This window comes from Mus caroli, chromosome 9, assembly GCF_900094665.2.
Source record: "Mus caroli chromosome 9, CAROLI_EIJ_v1.1, whole genome shotgun sequence".
In the NCBI taxonomy this organism is placed as follows: Eukaryota; Metazoa; Chordata; class Mammalia; order Rodentia; family Muridae; genus Mus; species Mus caroli.
In genome coordinates this window covers 101,101,235-101,122,606 of record NC_034578.1, presented here as the reverse complement: position 1 = coordinate 101,122,606, position 21,372 = coordinate 101,101,235, and the positions used below count along the sequence as shown (strand labels likewise).

Below are 21,372 nucleotides of genomic sequence, written 5' to 3'. Positions count from 1 at the left end.
CCACACACAAGTCACTTGGAGTTGCCTACCCTACCTCCAGGGGGAGCTAGAGCAGAGGGTTAGTAGCTAAGAGTGCTTGCTAGTTCTTCCAGAGGACTAAAGTTCATAACCTCCTGTAACTCCAGCTTCAAGGTATCTAAAACCAAGTTTCCTGGAGGGACTAAAACATTTTGCCACCTGGGACTGTCCTCAAAACTCTTAGAACCTCTGCAGGCGAAGCTGGGGTGTTGATAATCCTGAATTCTTCCTAGCTAACACCAGGTTTTGGAATGTCCAATGTCCACACTACTCCTTGTTCTGAATGTGCTAAGAGCGTGTTAGGATGCCGGTCCTGATCTAGTAGGTCTAGGTTGAAGCTTGGGATGCTGCATGTTCAGTCAGTCTCCTCCTTATACTGATGCTGCAGATCTGGACCACACAGTGAGTAGCAAGGCCCTGTGTGATCTGTTCCCTGCCTCTAGCCACCATAGTATGTATGTATCTGTAGGTCTCTTTTTACATGCTGCAAGCTCCATTTATGTTAGTGCCTTGCGAGTATGCTGGATCTACAGTCGCTGGTACAACAGAGCTCAATTCCTTTATGGAATGAATCAAGCAGTAAATGAATGAATGAGACCCAGTTGGGACTTTCACCCTCTGCTAATAGCAGTACCAAGGGGAATGCATTACTTAACATGAATTAGCTAAACCCGGGCAGAGGCCCAACGTTTAAGTCGTTGTGCTCATCATGAGAATATTTAAGAGGCTATTTGCATAAACTTGTAAGCCATGGCAAACTGCTTTAAAGTACATTAATATCTGCTCCTGACGATGTTTGTTCCTGGTTTTGATGAAAGTGCTCTTTTCGAATGCATGGAAACTTCATAATTTCATAGCAGAACTAAACCAATGATATATATATATATATATATATATATATATATATATATAAAGCAAAACCTCTCCTGCTGCATTCACATCTTTGAATCATTAGAAGCTGGCTGGCACCACAAATGGAGATTTTTATTTAAAAAAAAAAAACTCAGTCAGTACAAAGGAAAACACATATCGATCTATATCTCATCTGTTGATATCAAATATTGATGTGGGTATGTAGATGAATTGAAATCCAAAGATCTGGGGTCCAAAGTGGTATCCAAGGCTGTTACTGGAGTAGTTTTTCCATGTGCCCTGTGGGGCACCTTCATCCATGGGTCCCTTTAATCTCGCTTTGGCAAGAAGTGACCCAGTCATAAATCACCCAGCCCTTGGCATTGCCAGCTGGTCAAAGGCACCACACCCCTCCACCAGCCGTTCCATTTTTCTGGCTGAAAACCCTGCTTTTCTTTCTCTGCTTGCTTTTTATGAAACACCCTTCTTGTCAGCTGTTAAAATGGAGTTTCAAAGACAAGTGGAATTTTCTGTGTTTGGGACATGATGAATGGGATCTCTAGACTGCTGTTTCTGAAGGAAATCTACAGAGACAAACACAGCCAGACACACAGAGAGTGCAGTTCTCTATTGGCTGTACGGACCCCTCTCCATAGGTCTTGTATTGTTTTATGGCACAGGAGGAACCCTTCAGTGGAACGATGTGTTTTCTTACTGCAGACTTGAAAGCTCTCCTTGGGACTTACATCTTGGAAGGGGATGTAATTTGTAATGATGGCATACCAGAGGCTTATTAACTTACACAGCACTCGGTGTTCTGCATAAATGAAAAGCACCAACCCAGCCATATGTGGTTATGACTACAAAAAAAAAAAAACTAAAAAATCAAGCTGATGTGCTATGCCCAGAAAGACATCTTTGAAAGGAATAACATCTTCTTTTGTCCTTTTGTTGTTGTTGTTGCCCTTAAGAATTTCTCTAAAATCTCCAAAATGCAAGGAAACATAATGGGAAACTAGGTCCAAAATACTAATTATAGAGCTGAACTTGTTCTTTGAAAATGTATGTTCCTAGCTAAATAACACTGGCAGCACACACACCATTAAGAAAGGTTAGAATTAGCCAAGCATTGGGGTGCTTCTCCCCAGGACCAGCACTCGAGGGGTGGAGGTAGGGTGAACCCCCAGACTCTACTGGAGATCTTCCCATCCACAGCCACTCCAGTGGTGCTGCTTAAACTCAGCAGGTCCTGAAACAGAAAGGGAACCAGGGAAAGGGGCCTGTGGCGGGGAGGAATTGAGAGGTGGGAGGGAGACATGAGGGATGGGGATGAGAGTAGCCTGAGTACATCATGCACACAAATGTATGAAATTGTCAAAGGACAAAATATGCAAATAAATAGTATTTTTTAAAAAGAAGTAGGGGTGAGGGTGATAACGAGGGTCTCCTGGTTCTCAGGAGAGGGGTAGAGAGGATCTGTGTGAGCAGGCACTGGGAAGAGAAGGGAGCTGATATTGAAATGTAAGGTGAATAAATTAATTAATGGAAAAGAGGGAGGTAGAGGAGTAGAAGCATAGGAGTTCAAGGGTTGCCTTGAAACTTTGTTTTTTTTAAAAAAATGTTGACAGAATGGGGATGGAAGAGTCGAGGAGAGTCTCCGGAGGAAGGGCTAGAATCGTTCCACACAAATGCGGAGACTAGTGTAGGATTTCTGTTGTCTTCATAGATGGAGGCATAGTAGCCATAGACATCGAATCTGGAGCCAGGCTGCCTGAGTCTGATTCCAGGCGTATACCTTTACATCTTATCTATGGGACCTTGGACAATTGACTCGACAATGGACACATCTTCAGCAAAAGAGCAGTGATAGCAACCACCTCCTTGGACATTATAAAAATTCAGTGGTTTGATAGCTGTAGATGCTTGGGACTATTATGGGCACAGAGAGGGCTGTATAATTATTTTTATTACTATAATGTTGTATCTACATTGCCTAACCAAACAGCATTTTTTATACCTTTTTATTAGTGTCAGAGTATGCACACATGTACACACCATAGTCCATGTGTAAAAGTCAGAGAGCCAGTTAGAAGAACTGGTTCTCCTCTACCATGTACATTCCAGAAATTGAACTTGGATCCCTGAGCTTGATGGCAAGCACCACTACCCACTGAACCCACCCCCTGGATTCAGACGGGGGATCCTGTGCCCTGGATGTGGCTCCTGTGTGGAGAAGAGCTCTGCCAGGCTTAGAACAGCCTGTAAACCCATGAGTTAGCTGTTCTGCCTCCCTATCCCACGTGATTTAGGTCGGATGGTCTACGCACTCATCCCTTCTACTAATTTGACAAGTGTTTATGAGTTCTCTGGTAGTGGGCCCTGTTCTAGGACACAAAGATGGCAGTTCCATTTTCTAGTAGTCTCTGACATTAACTTCAGAATCCTTATCCTGTGCTCCTTAAGACACTTTGTCACGACGCTAGTTGGTTTTAGTGAAACTCTTTGAGCTTTCTAATGTGCATTCCACACTTTGCAAATGAAGATGCACCAGTCCTTGGTGCTGGTAGAAAGGCCACTGTCCTTTGGAAAGCTTGCTTTAAATACTAGACATTTCAGCGGCATCTGTTCCCTGAGCTAAGCAGTGGGAACCTCGGCTCGTGTGGACACAGAGACTCACAAAGAAAGCATAATCATTTAGGCCACATCTGGCCAGGGTTGCTTTATTAATTTTCTTTTATTTACTAGTCTTTATTTGACAGCTCCAATATTTTATTTCCCAGAGTAGGATCAGCTTAGCCTGTAACTCTCCTTCCATCTGCACTTCATTTTCCGTAGAAGACGCGTAAAACTGTTGGGGGAGAGTCATACCTCATCCTGCTATATCTGCCATTCTTGTTTCATTCCAGGGGCCTCCAGGACCCGGAGGACAAGCTGGGAGCCAAGGCCATTTGGGAAGCCAAGGAAACAAAGTAGGTCATACTCTTTATTACAGCCCCTCCAACGTTAAAGTCTGTGCTACCCGAGAGAGCTGTGGCTAGCTGGATCAGCCAGAGCCCTTTCAACACAGAGGAAAACATATCTTGTTGCCTGTAAGCACTGGCTGGATTCTTGGAGAGCCAGCACTCTCTAAGGACCTGGGTGTGGACCGAGATGAGGTCAGGGGCTATAGCTCAGCATAATCGCACGAGGGGCTACACCCCATCCAACTGTAGGATCTCAGGGCAGGAAGGATGCTTTGGCAAAGATTTCATACCCCCACCCCCACCCTCTTGGCATCATTCCTTCCTCCCTACATCTCTTCTCTTTCTTTCTCACATGAACCTTGCTAAAGACTTTTAAGATGCAGGTTTCTGTTGTTGAACTTTAAAGTCAGGTTCAGGAGAGCAAGGCCTGGCCTGTAACAAGAACTTTGTGGGTGTTCATGAATGAATGCAATTCTAGTAGCAATGATACCCAGGGCACAAAATCAGGCCCAAAGAATTTAGAACATGCTGAAGACGGTGATCTATAGCATAAGAGAGACAGGGGGGAAAAAAGAGGCTAAAATTGAGGTTTAAATAAAGCACTGCCAGGAATATTTCTGTGTTGGAAAAAGAGACATTAAAGAAGGTCCAGACTTGAAGGGGCCTTTAGGATGTAAAGACTTTGGAGAAGCAGAGTGGAAATGGTATGAGGAGGGGGTTGCAACTAAAGTTAGCAATGAGCAGGAAAGCACGGGGCTTAGAGCATCCTAGGAGGAGTTATGAGAATAATTATTATTTGCATGAAAGAGTTTCTGACTGCCAGTTATGTAAAGCTCAATGTAGTCTGTGTGGCTGAGTCTTCTGTCACTGGTACAGCACTAATTGTTTTGAAGGGATTGTATAGACAAAACCAGACTCTTGGGAGATGTTAAGTAGACAGCCCAGTGTAGACTGGTTTGTTTGTTTGTTTGTTTGTTCGTTAATTTGTTTTGAAGGCTGAGAGCTTGGGAACAAGGAGATTAATTGCTTACTCTCATTGCCTCCAAAACCAGCCGGGCCTGGAGAACTCAACAGGATGGAAACTAACATGTGCTGGTTCCATAATGCTCTTCTCTCAGAGAACTGAGGCAGAGGGGAAGGACTAGAGGATCCAGGGATTCCCGTGTGACTGCTGACCCTGCCACAAAAGCAGATGGCTGTGAGGGAGAGTGAGTAGATGAACGAAGTGAAACGTTTGCTCTGGGGCCAGAGGCAAGGGCCGGGCCTGCCTGGAGATTGCAGGCTTCCGAATCATTCAGATTAAAAGGACTTTCAGTGAGGCCCGTTTATTGGGAGCAAGAGAGAGAACAGAAGACACTGATTGGGAAAGAAGGAAAAGAAAGGGAGATGGAAAGGGGTAGAGAAGAATTTAGGCAGGGAGTCAGGAAAGAACCACCACATCTTGGTGGCTAACAGGTTCCAAAGATTAGGCCCAAGAGTGCAGCCCTGGAGAGGAGAAGGGGAAGAGCATTGAGCGAGCGCGTGTCAGTGCAGAGACAGGGACAGAGCAGCCATCCACTTGGTCAAGGAATTCCTCATGTAAAGGAGAGAAAAGGACCTCTGCTTTTAAGCCTCTCCTCCAGACCAAGCTATGGTCTAGAAATTCTTGGAGGGAGGAGTACGTTTTCAGTGGAAGGTGGGGAGCTGTGTGTTTGTGAGTAGAGAAGAGAACGGGGATGAAAACTCGAGAGGGAGTAGAGAAGCTTCTCACGGCAGAGTGGAGGGATTTCTCCATAGAGTGAATTGGAGGCAGGAGGCTCTGCCTTTGCACTGGAGAAGTGCCAGCAAGGGCCTGTGCTGGAGGGGACTGGAGAGTGATGTGAAGGCAGTGTGCTGGCGTGTATAGTGTGATGTGAAGGTAGACAGGACAAGTACCTTAAGTAGGGCTCTGGGGCATGTGGTGTGACAAGAATGGTCAGAAAGTGACTGTTTGAAATGGGAACCATGCAAAGTAGTGTGTGTGTGTTTGTGTGTGTGTGTGTGTGTGTGTGTGTGTGTGTGTGTGCTTGCGTGCACATGTGTGTGTAGGGTTGTATGTGTATATGTGTAGGGGTGTGAGTATAGATGTGTGTGTAGGTTTGGATGTGTGTGTTTGGCTATGTGTGTATAGGTGTGTGGGTAGGGTGTGGGGGGTAGGTGTGTGGGTAGAGGTGTGTGTGGGGGGGAATGTGTGTGGGAATGGATGTGGGTGTGTTTCCATGGATGCGTACATAATGCATATGAAATGAAGGTACTCTCTAGGGCTTAATACATAGGACTGAAAGAGAGGCACAGAGATGGATGGAATGCAGAGCTAAGTGAGAAGTGAGAACAAGGAGAGAGACATGGGCAGGGAAGCCCTGGGCATCAAGGGAAGAAGCCCTGGGCATTAAGTGGAACTCCTAAGTAGGGTGGCTAGAACTAGGGGCATGATAAGTGCCCCAGTGAAAGTCCAAGCCCTGAATGGGTGGATTTCTGGCGTCACTATTGACTGAGATGCACACCGGCCCAGCCCACCCTCTAGTTCATTTATACTCAGCAATCCTGGGCTCCATGCTGAGCTCTACCAGTGACTGAGTGACAGCTCATTTGGCCCTGGGCAAGCCACAACTTCCCTGCTTTCCTGCTGTAAAGTGGATGTTCTCAAACTTGGGTTAGCTGGGAAGTCCTCTAGCCCTTATTGTTGGAGTCTACTGTGAAATGCATTCAGAGGAGGCTGAGAGTTGGCTTTCATACAAGTCCTGGATGCTTGTGAGACGCATGGCTCCTAAGAGCACTCCGAGCAAGTGAGTCCTGGGGTTGATGACCTCCATCATCCCCTCCAATCCTGTGTCACCACCAGACTTCAGAATCCACGTGCACAGTTCTCACTCACTCACACTGAATGAGCTTTCTGTTCTTCCAAGTGAGCTGACCACCAACCTTAACAGTGAGCAGGCTTTACCAATGTGACAGCAACTAGGCACTCAGGGGCAGTGGCCACGGAAGTAAAGCCACGTTGCTTAGTCTTCCCTTGATAAAATGTAAGAAGAACGATGCTGTGTCCCTATGCTCTTCTTCCTCAGAGCCCATAGACCCAGTCTAATAAATAAAGTACCAGACAAGACCTAGTGGGGAGCCATCCCACCAAATGCCTGATCAGTGCTCCTCAGAGCTATCAAGGTCATTCAGAAACAAAAGACCCCAGTCTGGAAGAATCTATAGTGTGTCACATTGAGTAAACTCCTGGGGACCTGCAACCAACAACAAACACTAGGTAAAAAGAAAGGAGAGACTGAAGAACTGGTTTTGGTGATGACAGCGAATCCATATTGGTTGGTTGTCGTGCTGAGCATGAATGGCTACAATTAGCAAGTCAGGAATGGAGGAGGGAAAACTGTGGGGTTTTGTACCTCTAAAGCTATGTCAAATTGAATGTTTTATTTCCTTAAAAAGGGAGTTCTCTTTCCTTCCCAAGTCCATGTTCATTTTCCCAAGTAGCTGAGGTTGCCCCCAAGGCACTACTGATATCGGCTCATAAGCCATGGGAGATGCTCTCCTTGTCGGAGACCTTCCTAGACTGATCTACACTCAGGTCTCAAGCCTAGTAAATCTGCCATCCTCAGAGCTAGGTGGTTTGCACAGGCCATCATGAGAAACAACCTTGTTAATATTTTTAACAGAGATACTCCTTCCTAGACCAAGATGGGGGCATTTTCAAGGCACTGAGTGGCTGAGATAGTGAACTCCCCTCGATAATAAATCCAACTTGCCGAGACTTGGGTGGTGGATGGAGGAGACCCCTTTGGCCAGCCACAGTCATTCCTCACAGTCATTTGTATGGATACAAACCCATTGCTGTGACCTATTGTGACCTAGTTAAACAGTGCCTGCGGCCATCATTTCTGATTTGCCCTTATACAAACAACCTAATGAGAGTTGGACGTGGTGGTTCGTACCTGCCGTCCTACTGCTGAAGGGCTGGGGAGGGAAGACTTCCACAGAGTCAAAGCTAGCCTGGGACTCGAGTGAGACCCTGTCTCAGATAAACAAAGCAAGCAATTTAGGGCCCGTCTCATTGTCTGTTGGACAGGGAGAACCTGGAGACCTGGGAGAAAAGGGAGCCGCTGGCTTTCCAGGTCCTCGGGGCCTGCAGGTGGGTCTGTCTTCACTTTTGATCTGCTCTTTGGAACCTTTTACTTCAGTAGTGTATCAGTTATTTTTTTCTCTGTGCTGTGACCAAATGCCTGACAAGAAGTAACGGTAAAGGAAAGCTTTATGTTGGCTTAGGGTTCAAGGGAGTACGATCCATCATGTCAGGGGAGGCAGTGACATGGGTCCCTGGTCACATGGCATCTGCAGCCAGGCAGCAGGGAATGAGCAGGAAGTAGGCTGGACAATAAAACCTCAAGGTCTACTCCTAATGGCCCACTTCCTCCATGGCCCCTCCCTGTGCAAAGTACCACCAGCCAGAGACCAAGTGTTCAAACACATGACCTATGGGCTGACAATATTCACTTCACAGCAAATAGATGTCTGCACTACGTCTCTGGGGAATGCCCAGAAGAGCTTTAAAGACCCCATCTCTGTCTAGCTTTATTGTGGGTGTCCCAGCTGTAATTGTGAGAGGCATCACAGTCGTTTCTGATTGTTTCCTTGGTTAGTGTTTCCAAGGCAGCAGACACCATGGGCATGATGCTCTGGAGATGGTAAAACAGACTAAGCTCTTTCTCTATAGAGCATCCTCCCGTGACTCCTCGGATCTGCAGGATCTCTTTATCAGAAATCATTCCACCCTTCCCCCCTTTCCCAGGGCTTCTAACAAGCATGCAGTTGGCAGGTCTTGTTTGTTCAGTGAGCTAAAGATAGATTAGGGCTGAAGTATTAACATACAGATGCTTTCTGAAGAGTTGACTAATAATGCTGCCTGCTTTTCCTGAAAGATGGCCGCATGTCCAGCATATTCTCTTGATTTTTCATAACATCATGTAGAAGAGTAGCTGTAATTGTCAGTTACAGGGGCTTTTAGTACCCTCGCCAGTGTCCCTGGTACCCACCCTGCTAGAGGACCCTGCTTCCTAGTGGTTCCCAAAAGACTCCAAAATCTATCCCTCATGTCCTGTAAATAAGCCCACCTCTCTCTGTAGTCTGGGTGTGTGTGATTACCCTGCTTTGCTTACAGGGTGACGACGGCAGCCCGGGATATGGTAGCATTGGCCGCAAAGGGACAAAGGTAAGTTGCACCCACGGATGCTGGACCTATTCCATTTGCTTTTGTTTGCTTGCTTGGCTCGCCATGTTTAAGAGAAAGTAGGCAATGTATAAAGGGGTCCAGTACCATTCAAAATCTACTTTAATGGTTCACTTACTGATGTCCTGTGGGCTGTATAGTAGAGAATCACACCAGGATTCTAGGAGCAGGTGAAAATTGAAAGTTGAAAAAGAATCATCGGTGCTTTTCTGTGATGGGTGGGTGGAGCCTGGTATGTTCCAGCTTGAACTGCCCCTAATTTTAGCAGTCCTGTGTGTAACTCCGCCTAGGAGCCGTCCACATTTTGTCTTCTATTGTATGATTGCTTCAGCTATTGGTGAGAACATTTTTAATAGCATTTTTCTTAATGCATTTGTCCAAACAGTATCTTAAAAATAAAAATAATGAATGATTGTCTCGTTACTGGATATGTAAATGCCTGAAAACTGAGTAAGTTGACTGAAGCCCAGTTGGTTTTGATATGCTAATAATAGTCACTTTAAAATATCATCATGAGTGGCTGGGAAGATGGTTCGGTAAGTGAAGACACTTGCCTTGCAAGCACGAGTACTAGAATTCAGCCCCCAGAATCCACGTAAATAGCCCGCTGTGATAGTAGGCATTTGTAATCCCAGAGGTGCTGAGAAGGGAAGCAGAGACAGCTCCTGGAGTTCCTGGCCAGCTCGTCAGAACCACTCGGTAAAGTTCTAGGCCAGCCAGAGGCCCTGTCTGAAAATAAAAACCTGAAGCCCAACACTCAAGATTCTCCTCTGCCTTTGTCTACACACACACACACACACACATGCGTGCACAAACCCACACAGCACATGTTTATCCATGTACATACAATCATCATGAAAAATATCCAATTATTATTACAAAATGTTCAGAAAATGTAGTTTTTTTTTTCTGAAACAAACACAAACACCATTAGGAATTCATAATCCCAATCTGAGCCATGTGGATTTGCCACTTTGGGACTAGGAGAAGGGACCAGTATACCGCTAGTGGAGTGCCACAGGGGATGGTCCAAGATGGTATCAGGAGGAAAAGCCTCTCTTGCTAAAGAATTTTTGAAAATTGAAACTAAAACAATGAGGTGTTTTGGTAATGTCCTCAGAATATAGGATAATTGAAAGCATTAATATCCCACAGAAAAGGATATATTAAATAGCTTATGATGTTAGACTCTCTATAAATTGAATACATATGAAGTTTGTTATAAAAATGTGTGTGAACACGGGGAGTGCATGAGCGCACATATGTTCATGTGGCTATATGTCAGAGGTTAACATGGGGGTGAGGTGAGAAGCCTCCTTTAACCTGCTCCAGTCAGGGTCTCTCATTGAGCTTGGAGCTCTCTGTTGGGCTGAGCTGGCTGGCCACTGATCCCCTGGGATCACCTGCCTCTGCCCAACGGTGCCAGGCTGCCAGGGGTCAGATTCTCCTGCTTCCAGACTGAACACGTAGTGAGTGCATGAAGCCATCTTCCCAGACCTCCATTTAAAATTTGTACATAGAAATTTAAAGTATAAGCTCAGAATATACTTAGAAGAACTTTTGCCCCACCGTGCCTAACGTGCATTTTTTTTTACAAAGCTATAAGTTAATTAGGACATGGGATGTGTTACTGCTAGAGGTAGGAAGATTTGGGTAATTTTTCTTTTTGCCTTTTGAATTTTTTGTGTTTGAGGATTTTATTTTACATCATAATAAAGCTTTCTTTTTTGTAGATGAGTGATAATTAGAATTTGAGAAGTGGGAAGAAGATCAGGGGTTTGGTTGATGCAATCTACATGTGTAAATTTAAAGTGTGCCCTTAACACTGGTCACTAATAGGTGTTCATCAAAAGCTTTAAAACGTTGAAAGAAAATACAGTTTAGGGACCGAGGGATAGCTCAGCAAGAGTATTTTCCACAAAAGCAAGAGGACCTGAATTCAAATCCCCAGCACCCATGTAATTGCTCGACATAGTATAAGGCTTTTAACCTCATCTTAGCAGGGTGGGGTAGACATGCCTGGGTCCTGGGAGCTCATGGCTAGCCTAGCCAAAATGGTGAGTTCCAGGTTCTAGGAAGGACCCAGCCTCAAAAGTAAAGATGGCAGGTGTGTTAGAGAAGACAAATGCTGTCCTCCTCTGGACTCTACTGGCACTCCTTCACATACATACACACACACACATAAAACACACACACACACATAAAACACACACACCACATGCTCATACACACACACACATGTTTATATACACACACACATGCTCATACAAACACATATGCTCACTCACACATACACCACGCTCATACAGAAAGAAAAGATGGTTTATTTTAAATACACATTTCTCATCAGGTGAGGGTAGGAAACCTCTTCAATGAGTCTTTGACTGAAGTAAGGTAAACAAAGGACCTTAAGATGAATAGTGAAGTCTGGACTCTGTCTGGACTTTTTATATTTCCCCATTGAAACTCATCTGAGAAAGGCCATTTGTCACTGAGAGACACACAGCAGAGTGGCGCTCTCTTCTGTTGCATGCACTCAGATAAACACAGGCCATTTACAATTACCCCTTCCCTTTCTCCTTCAGTACTTCCTAGCTCTCATCTTAGATTGCTATCCTGTATGTGTAGCCCATGAGTAACAGAATTTAGAACTGGGATTTGTTCCTCTGAGAATGCTGTCTAGTTTCCAGTGGGCTCACGCCTTCCTTGATGCACAGTGTGAAAGCTAAACAAGGAAGATTGTGGCATTAAAGTCAATATAAATTTCCTTGGGCCAAGTGTGTATGTATTAATTTCCTCCACTGTTGATGGCAGGGGCAAGAAGGATTCCCCGGAGAGAGTGGACTGAAGGTACGTCCACTCTTCACAGCCTTGAGAGAGTCAGGATGCTCCAGGTACAGGGGATGTTCCCTAGGACAGTTAATGAGAAACAATATTCTACCTCAGTGTGGGGTAGCACAGGAAAGAAACAGGTTGCCCTCACCAAGTTTTGTTGTTGTTGTTTTAGCCTTTTTTAATTAGATATTTTCTTTATTTACATTTCAAATGCAATCCCAAAAGTCCCCTATATCTTTCCCCTGCCCTGCTCCCCTACCTACCCACTCCCACTCCTTGGCCCTGGCTTTCCCCTGTACTGGGACATATAAAGTTTGTAAGACCAAGGGGCCTCTCTTCCCAGTGATGGCCGACTAGGCCATCTTCTGCTACATATGCAGCTAGAGACATGAGCTCTGGGGGTACTGGCTAGTTCATATTGTTGTTCCACCTATAGGGTTGCAGGCTCCTTGGGTACTTTCTCTAGCTCCTCCATTGGGAGCCCTGTATTCCATCCAATAGCTGACTGTGGGCATCCACTTCTGTGTTTGCCAGGCACTGGCATAGCCTCACAAGAGACAGCTGTATCAGGGTCCTTTCAGCAAAATCTTGCTGGTATATATAATAGTGTCTGGGTTTGGTGGCTGATTATGGGATTGGTTTGTTTGTTTAGGAGTAAGAACTTTTAAAATATGTCAAGCTTTTATTTTTTACAGATAAAGGGAATAAGATAATCCTTTAAAAAGTTTTCTCCTCAAACATGCTCCTTCCCTGATTTTTATCACAGCTTAAGCGGTGGTTCTCGACCTTCCTAAGGCTGTGGTTCTTCAATACAGTTCCACAACCATAAAATCATTTTCATGGCTACTTTCATAACTGTCCTTTTCTGTTATGAATCAAAATGTAAATATCTGTGGTTTCTGGTGGTCTTACTTGACCCTGTGAAAGGTTTGTTTGACTTCCCCAGGGGTTTGTGACCCACAGGTTAAGAACTATTGGCTTAAAGAAAAGAAACTCAGATGGTGAGATTGAGCCTGACTTGATCCACCACCACCACCACCACCCCCGCCCCGGGAATATTTAGAAAAACTACCTGTTAGGTCACAAGCCAACGATGCTAATCTCTACCTCAGTGCCTTCCGTTTCTCCGGAAAGTTTTACTGAACTCAATGTTAGGCCCTGCAATAAGGTCAGAAGACCAAAACCAAAAGGAGCCCTTGGTTCTCCTGGAGGGCTGAACCCTGAGCCAGTGAGTGACGGGGTGTGCTGGGGAGAAATCAACACAGACTTCGTTTTAACTAAAAGACAAAAGGTATAAGACTTTACATCGGAATCCGTTTACAAACATAGACATGCCTTTGTGACATACGTATTTGATTTTGGTAATGATTTTAATCAGAGTGTATTCATTTAGGGTGATATCGGGGACCCTGGTGATCCAGGAGAAGCTGGTCCCAAGGGAGCCAGAGGCAAAACGGTAAGCTATCCAGAGGATAACTTTGACTCGTGTGTGTGTGTGTGTGTGTGTGTGTGTACATATCTGTGTAGGAGAGGAGAGAAAGAGGAAAGATACTAGTTGGTTTGTTGATTGTGTTCATGTGTATGATGAGTGTATGTGTGTGCACACATACAAGTGCACATGCTCAGTTCATGATCATGTATGTTTGTATACATACAAAGGTCAGATACCAATGTTAAGTGTCTTTTTCAATTATTTGCCATCTTTTTGTTAATATTTAATAATAATAAAAAAGAAAACATTGTGTGTGAGTGTTTTCCCACATGTATCAAAGTGTACTCGTGAATGCCTGTTGCCCACAGAAACCAAAGGAGCACATCAAATCTCCTGGAACTGGAGTTACAAGTGGGTCACGGTCCTGAGCTGTTCAGGAACCAAGTCCAGGTCCCAAGCAAGAGCAAGCATCTCTCTACTCCTTCCATCTTAGTGTCTAAGCCAGGGCCTCTCACTGAACCTGATACCTACCCACTCAGTTCGACTGGCTGGCCAGCAGGCCCCAGGGATTACAGATACACACCACTTCATTCTCATCTCCCAAGGCCACCAAGAAGGCCAAGAACTGTTTTAATGAACACATTGACCCATTCTGTTGCCAGTGTGCCTTTCTTAACCCTTGGAAGTAAGATTTTTATTAAAGGAACTTGTGTAATCCAAAGGTTTTTGCACTGACAAATTACATTCAGTTTATCCAGCCTTCCTAGAAAACTGATATCCACTAACATCTTGCTTTGATTCTCAAAGCTTTCGTGGAGCTACTTTTAATAAGGTGTCTATTAAAAGGTCCTGGCCTCGCTTGCCAGGTTTCTCCTGAGCTTTGTGAGATGTCTGGATGTTAAACTGAATTATAGGAGAGTCAAGTATCACCTGACTCTTTATGTCACGTAAACACAACTCGTCATCATGTGTCACAGGAGTCAGCTCACCTTGGGTTCCAGATGGTTAAAAATGTGGCAGCGCGTTCCTTTTACCAGTACTAGGAAAACATAGAAGAATCTCAAGTTCAAGGCTAGCCTGAGCTACAAAGTGAGCCCATGTCTCAGATAACAGCAGGATAAGAAAAAAGGATGGAACCTTTGCAGTTGTTGACTGTACACTTTAGAGTGTGGGTAAAGGAGATTGTGTTATGACAGGACACTCTGAAGACAAGTGTCTCTCAAAAGTCTTTGCCTCTTACCCTTCTGAATAATCTTGACTGGAAAAACTGGTCTACAATCCTGTCCATGACCAAGATCTTAGGGGAAAAATAAAACAAAAACACACAAAAAAAAAAAACCTTTTAGGAAAACATGTACTTGAGACAGCTTTCTGATGTGTCTTCATAGTGAATTTTACTGTGATCTAGTTTTCTCTACAAGCTGAACTTTACGGGTAGGGCTCATGTTTGGAGGTTGTAAGCTTCACCAGGGGCACCTCCTTCTCCAGGCTGCTCGCAAGGGGGCTGCTTCCAGCTCTAACTCTTGTATGTGTTTTCAGATGGCAAGCCTTTATCATTTTTACCCTCAGCAATGACGAAGACGAATATAATTAGGAAAATAATTGGGAAAGGCTTTCAAGTTAATCCAGATGTCACCGGCATAGAGACATCTCTGGATCACTTCCCTTGGCTCGTTAATGGAGCGGTTTAACTTGTACACCAGCAGCATGCTAACAAGTTCAGCCATTTGTCGGGGTCCTCCCTACAACAGTCCCATTCATCAGTTTTTAGTACACTTAACTGATGGGAGACGTGTGGGTTGGTGTCCTGGCCTCTGGGGATGCGTTTTGGTTCCCCCTTTGTTGTTCTCCTGTTGGGCTGTTATAACTTACTAATTTCTCTCCCTCTAACTGCTCTGTCCCCCTCCTTAACATGAGTAATATTTGGATTTGAAATGGAAATTTAAACACTGAAAATGTCCAGGTTTTCCCCTGGAAGAGCAGCTGTTTTCTCTGGAAAGATTTAGCCTTAAATTATGAATGTCTTTTCAGGTCTCTTGGAATTATTCTATTCTTAGCTTGAGTTCACTGAGTTTCAGATTTTAAAATCTGTAAACCTGTTTTTGCTGTGCATATATGTATATTTGTATGTATATTTTTAAAAAGAACCAAAAAAAAAAAAAAAACCCAAAATCTTTGAACAGGTTTCAAGCAGGGATGTGGGACTTTGGCCATCTGGAGCTGCAGAGCCTTCGTGGGGAGGCTGCCCGTGGGTGGTGTTGAGCGTTTAACTGCATCCATGGAGCCTTCCACTGAATTCCAGTTCTACCCAGCCTCCTTCCCTAGTTAGAGCAACTAGCTATGTCTCCATACGCTAGCATGTGGGGTAGGAAAACTTCTCCCAGCAGGCACTTGTGTTGAAAGAGTCAGGCAGCATCTTACATTTTCTTACTTTAAAATGGATTTTATCTTTCACCTTAAAAAATAAATTTAAAATGGCGATCCCAGGCTATGGTCATGGCTCACTGGTAGAGTGCTTGTCTGACATATCCTCACCTCCCCCACCCCAACCCCCATCACCAGCACAGAAGAGAAATTGGCAGTCAATCCCATCCTCTTTTCCACCTTCCTCTTGCTTCCTTTGTCTCTGAAAGCTTCATTCATCCAAGGAGAGTGTCTTGGAATTGAAAGTCTCCTTGCACTCTCTGAAGACATTTGCATATGCAACAGGCACGTCCTCAGCAGCCCTATCTGTTTTTCCTGTTGCCTGGTATCCAATAGATACCGTTCTGCAGGGACAGTGCATCTATCTGGCTGTGAGGTCTCCTCTTCTCTTCCCCTGCCAGGTTTCTCTATCTCCCTTCCACTCCCACGCACCCTAGATTTCCCACCATGGAAAAAACTGCCAGGAACCTTGTATTCATTACTTTTCTTATCACTGTGGTAAAGTATTTGACACAAACACACTAAGGAGAAAAGAAGGATTAGTCTGGCTCTCAGCATCTGAGGATCCGGTCCATGGTCATTTGGTTCATGGTTTTGGGGCTCATGGGCAAAACACTACAATGGTGGGGAGCAGAGAAATAAAACGGAACAGACTGGAGACAGTCTAGGTTTTAAAGCATATCTTTGGGTGAGTTATTCCTCCAGCTAAGCTCCTCTTCCTAGAGCTTCTAAAACATCCCAGAGAGGGCCAGCGTCTGGACACCGAGAGTTCAGAACACAAGCCGGTGTGAGGGGAGTTTCCCATGTAAACCCTAACAAGCTGATCAGAGGATACAGGCTCCTGGAAGGTTTGATGATACAGTGACCATCTGAAAATGACTTCTATTGCCTCCAGATGTGGCAATAGTGTGGCGAGTGTACAGCTCTGGGTTGGAATTCCTTCCTTGGAACTTTTTAAGTGATTATGTTTTCCATTATTTCTGGCGGGTTTTTTTCCTTTGTAGGAATTCAGAGCCCTATAAACTAGTGTTTTCTCTCTGGAACCCTGCTGGATCACCTCTTAGATCTGCCATGGGTTTGGTTACTGGACATATGGTCCATTTTTTTCCCCACTTTCCTGAGAATTAGCAGGTCCCTTGACCCTGAAAATATGTCCCCTTCCATTCTGTTCTTTTGCTGACTTTTGACCTTCCCCTGCAGAGCTCTCTGCTCTGTATATTGAAACATCTATCATCCAGTATAACGACAGAGTCCCTGAGTTTACTTCGTATGGTATTTATTTTATAGGTACAACCTCTCTTTGATGTTCTCCTTTCTGGGAAAGTATCTTGAGTCTATTTTTAATTTATGTCCCATACTTGACCTTTGAAAAGTTGGTTGCTAAAATCTGACTGTTCTTTCTCTGTAGTGTACTGTTCTTGTTTCACGACTGAGGCATCTCATCTCTCTGAGGATATGAGTGAATATTTTTAGGTCTTCTTTGTTCAACCCAGTTTCCTCCAGGTTTGCCTTCTGTCTTGACGTTCATCTCCCATGGATCTCAAGAACAGCAGTGCATTTACACTGAGCATTGAGTACAAAGAATCTGGTAGGAAACCCTGAAGTCAGGACCGATTTGCCAGTTACGAATTTCACTGATGGCCATCTGCTGGACCTGTGCTTAGCAACCCTTCACTATTGGTGTTCTATCTTCTTTGAACTAGATTTCCTTCTGGAAACACCATCTACCCTTTTTTAGAGGGTTCAGATCCTGATGCCAGTTTAGAGGACACTGGCAATGAGAGCGGGAAGCTCAGACTCAATGTGTACATTTTGGTTTGTTCTCCTGGTTCAGTGTGGTAATATTTGTCTTCAGCTCTGCCGAGAACCCTACCTCTGATTTACCTTTGCTTTTTCCTAGTGGGGAAAAGTGTGTCTAACTACCTGGTGAAAATTTCCCCACTAGTCCTCCGTATTTAGCCTCTTCACCTCTGCTTCTGGAGACCTCTGACCCTGACAAAGCCTGAGCTTCCTGGGAATGTGTGATACCAAACACACTGGTTCTTGGGTGTACCTACTGCTGGCTCAGGGCTCAGACTCCTCGGCTCTGCCAGGTCGGCTCCACACAACACCTATACATCTGCGTTCCAGGCTCCACAACGATGAGGCTCCCTTTATTTCTTTTCCTTGTACTGTTCATTTTTATTGTAAAATCTATTATGAAAATATTAGAAAGGGACAAAGGTACTCAAGTGGTCTCCTTTTCTTCCTCTTGAAGGTAAACATAACTTTTAAATAAAGTGAGGTCATTAAGTTATGTTTTTTAATACTGTCAATATCAATTGGGCACTGGAAGGATATTAGTGATTATTAGCTTCCCCACAGGTGGTGCTTTTATAGATTAATTTTTAAATAACTTCATTTATTACTGTAAAGGATTTACAAATCCTGACGCATTAAAAAAATGTGTGTGTGTATGTGTGTGTCTGTCTGTCTGCCTGTGGGTATGTGCCTTTGAATGCAGGTGCCTCCAGGGAGGGAACTGGATCCCCTGGAGCTGGCGTTGTAGGTGTGAACCTCTTGACATGGGTGTTAGGGACCAAATTTGGGGCCTGTGGGAAAGTAAGCCGTGATTCTAACCACCAAAACATCTCTCTAGCCCTCCTCTCCTGTGGCATTTTGAATGATTAAAACAATGTTGTTTCTTAAACAACAAACACACCAAACAACCCTAAGTCCTAGCTTTTTCTAGGACAAACTGTATTGTTAAATGTACATAGAAAAATTCTTACGTACGGTAAACAAGATAACTGTTGTTTCTATGCCACTGTTGCCATCATGCCCTTCCCATGACGGAGATTTCCAGCCAACCATTGACTGTTTTGTTGTTGCTAATTTTATGGGTTTGGTTCTGTTTTGTTCTTAGATTTTGTAGCCCAGCATGTGATCATAATTTTGTATGTGTTTTTTTTTTTCAATTTAGTTACCTTCATGTTCTTAAGAAATCCACACTACTTTGATCCAATAAAATTCAAAATTCTAGTCTTAGTAATCTTCAATAATAATCAGAATTATATATATGTGTGTACATACATACAAACATATACATACATGTATACATATATGTATATATTTATGTATAATATCATTGTTAGCAACATCAAACTTAAATGCCAATAGCAAGGAACCAATTGAATAAATCATGGTATATCCACAAAGCCGTGAAATACCATGAAAAGTTATTTTGTGTATAAGAATATTTAGTTACAGAAATTTATGTGTGTGTGTGTGTGTGTGTATAAATAATTTAAAACATAGCAGGGATACAAACACGGTAGTACATACCTGTCATCCCAGAATTTGGGAAGCAGAGGCAGGAGGATTATGACTTGGAGGCCACTCAGAGCCATACAGGAAGACCTTCTATAAAAGAAACAAAACCAAAAATAGAGGCATCAGCAAAAAGTATGGTACATACCAGTCTTTAAAAAGGATATCTTAATGCCAAAAGAACAAGAAAAGTAGCAGAAAAAATTAACAAGTAGTTTTTTTTAAGAACAAATGGATTGCTGTCCCTTCATGTATTTTAGAAATCTATCCATTTTCTAAAATGAAAATGGATTTATTTTTTTGCTTTGGTACTTCTACTTTTGAAATAGTGTCAATATTTCAAGTTTGAATTTAAGCCATTCACACATATATAAAATATGGTTTTAAGGTGACTTAATTCTGCTTTGAGGTATCTGCTGGGATTCCAGGAGAGCCGGGGTCCCCCGGGGAGCCAGGACCCTCTGGACGGAAGGTAAGTGGGAATATTTCCTGTGAAATCTTTATACTTTAGAGCTCAGGGCACAGACCTGCCACTTTTCAGGTGCACACACCTTCTGCCTTTGCTGCCTGGTGACATATTTCACTATTCCCTGTGTGTTCTAGAAAATGGGGCAAATTAAATATCTCCCTCAGGAAGGAAGAAATATAGGGTGAAAGTGAAAAATCAAGCCAAAATGAGGTTCTCTTCCAAAATATTTTCTTTTACATTTATAGGTTGGTTTATTTGGGAGATGACACATTGCAGGTTTCAGAGAATGAGTTCAAGGGTCAGTTCTCTCCTTCTATCACGTGTGTCCTAGTGACTGACCTCAGGTCATCAGGCTGCTGACTCTACCCTTACCCACTGAGAAGTCTCCGCAGCCTGAGCTTCTGCACTCTGCATGAGTGGGTTTGGTTATCCGTCCAGTCACGGCTTCCATCCTACATTCATTCAGTGAATAAAGTGTGCGTGTGTGTGTGTGTGTGCACATGTGTATATGTGTGTTATGTGTGTGTGGGGGTGTGTGTGTGCACATGTGTATGTGCATGCACACATGCATGAAATGATGAGTGTGCAGTGTGTGTGATTGAAGGTGTGTTCCTGTGGAACACACCTGGAGATTGTATAGGGCACCATGGCACTTTTCTCTCAATGTTTCTTTTTGAGAGAAGCCAAGACTTTCTGTTCTAAGATGGGACTGTAAAAAAAAATAATAATAATAAAAAGCTAAGTCAGCTTTGTTCTTCCCACTCCTCAACCTCTCCCGACCCCATCCCACCCCTTCCTGCCCTGCCCCCTCCCCACCCTGCCCGGACATACACATGTGTATATTCGCTCATTTGGGGAGAGATGCTGAGTGAGCTTTTCAGGTGTCTGAGGCTGAGCTGACCCCTTTGTCCATCAGCCCTGGATAGGAATGACCTAGGTTCATCTTGGGCTGTTGTATCACAGCGGAGATATAATATCAGGTGGGAGCTTCCAAGACTTGGGAGGCAGCTGGGAACAGATGGCTCAACCTTTGCTAGTGGCAAGCTGAACACCTGCTCCAGGGCTCTGTGGACATCTGTCAGGTGGGCAGCTCCATCAGGTTCTGGGCATCTGTCAGGTGGGCAGCTCCATCAGGTTCTGGGCATCCCTCAGGTGGGCAGCTCCATCAGGTTCTGGGCATCTCTGCCAGGATTTGGGGAAAGTGGCCTTGAAGGTTTGTGTGCACACCCCTAGTGCCATCTTTCACGAGGCAATGTGTGTCCTAACTGTGTTCTTTTCTCCTTTAACTTCAAAGGAGTAAACCCTTTTCAAGGGGTTCGCAGGGAAGTGTGGGTATACATCCTGGCCTACTGAGGCGTAAGTCTGCAGCCATAAGACAGATTTTGCTTATTTCCTTTCCTAGGGTATGAAAGGGGCCCGAGGACTGGCTTCATTTTCCGTATGTATCTCCTTTGCATCACGGTGCTTTGAGCATGCCATCAACTTTATTTTTAAACTTCATGACCCAGAGATGTGGTTAATTCTCCATGTTTTATTTTTGAACTGCAGACATGTGACCTCATTCAGTACGTGCGGGACCACAGTCGTAAGTACTCTGCATAAAACGATCCCCCTACCCCACTCCCAGTCTATCAGCCTCCTAGAAGGAAGTTAGCCAAATGCGCTCTCAGAACAGATGCAATTTGCCAACATTAGAGATGCCAGAAGTAAATTTTGAGTCCATGGGGAGGTAGTGGTGCCTAGTATATCATCTCCCCTCTCTGGTGCCAGTGTGTGTGTGTGTGTGTGTGTGTGCTGGAACCTGTTCCCAGTGTGGTTCAGT

At 44.2% G+C, this 21,372-nt stretch overlaps 1 protein-coding gene across 2 annotated transcripts in view; it reads left to right on the top strand.

The window, feature by feature from the left end:
* Col6a6 (collagen type VI alpha 6 chain) overlaps nucleotides 1–21,372 on the top strand; it is a 141,267-nt gene that overhangs the window by 93,289 nt on the left and 26,606 nt on the right. Inside the window, exons 24-31 of one of the 2 annotated variants that reach the window (XM_021172618.2) lie at nucleotides 3,777–3,839; nucleotides 7,924–7,986; nucleotides 9,013–9,063; nucleotides 11,896–11,931; nucleotides 13,310–13,372; nucleotides 19,491–19,553; nucleotides 20,953–20,988; nucleotides 21,099–21,135. In XM_021172618.2, the coding sequence (XP_021028277.1) occupies nucleotides 3,777–3,839; nucleotides 7,924–7,986; nucleotides 9,013–9,063; nucleotides 11,896–11,931; nucleotides 13,310–13,372; nucleotides 19,491–19,553; nucleotides 20,953–20,988; nucleotides 21,099–21,135 (412 nt within the window). Of the gene's footprint in view, nucleotides 1–3,776; nucleotides 3,840–7,923; nucleotides 7,987–9,012; nucleotides 9,064–11,895; nucleotides 11,932–13,309; nucleotides 13,373–19,490; nucleotides 19,554–20,952; nucleotides 20,989–21,098; nucleotides 21,183–21,372 lie in introns of those variants that run through there. The other variant, XM_029481492.1, reaches the window with a different exon arrangement.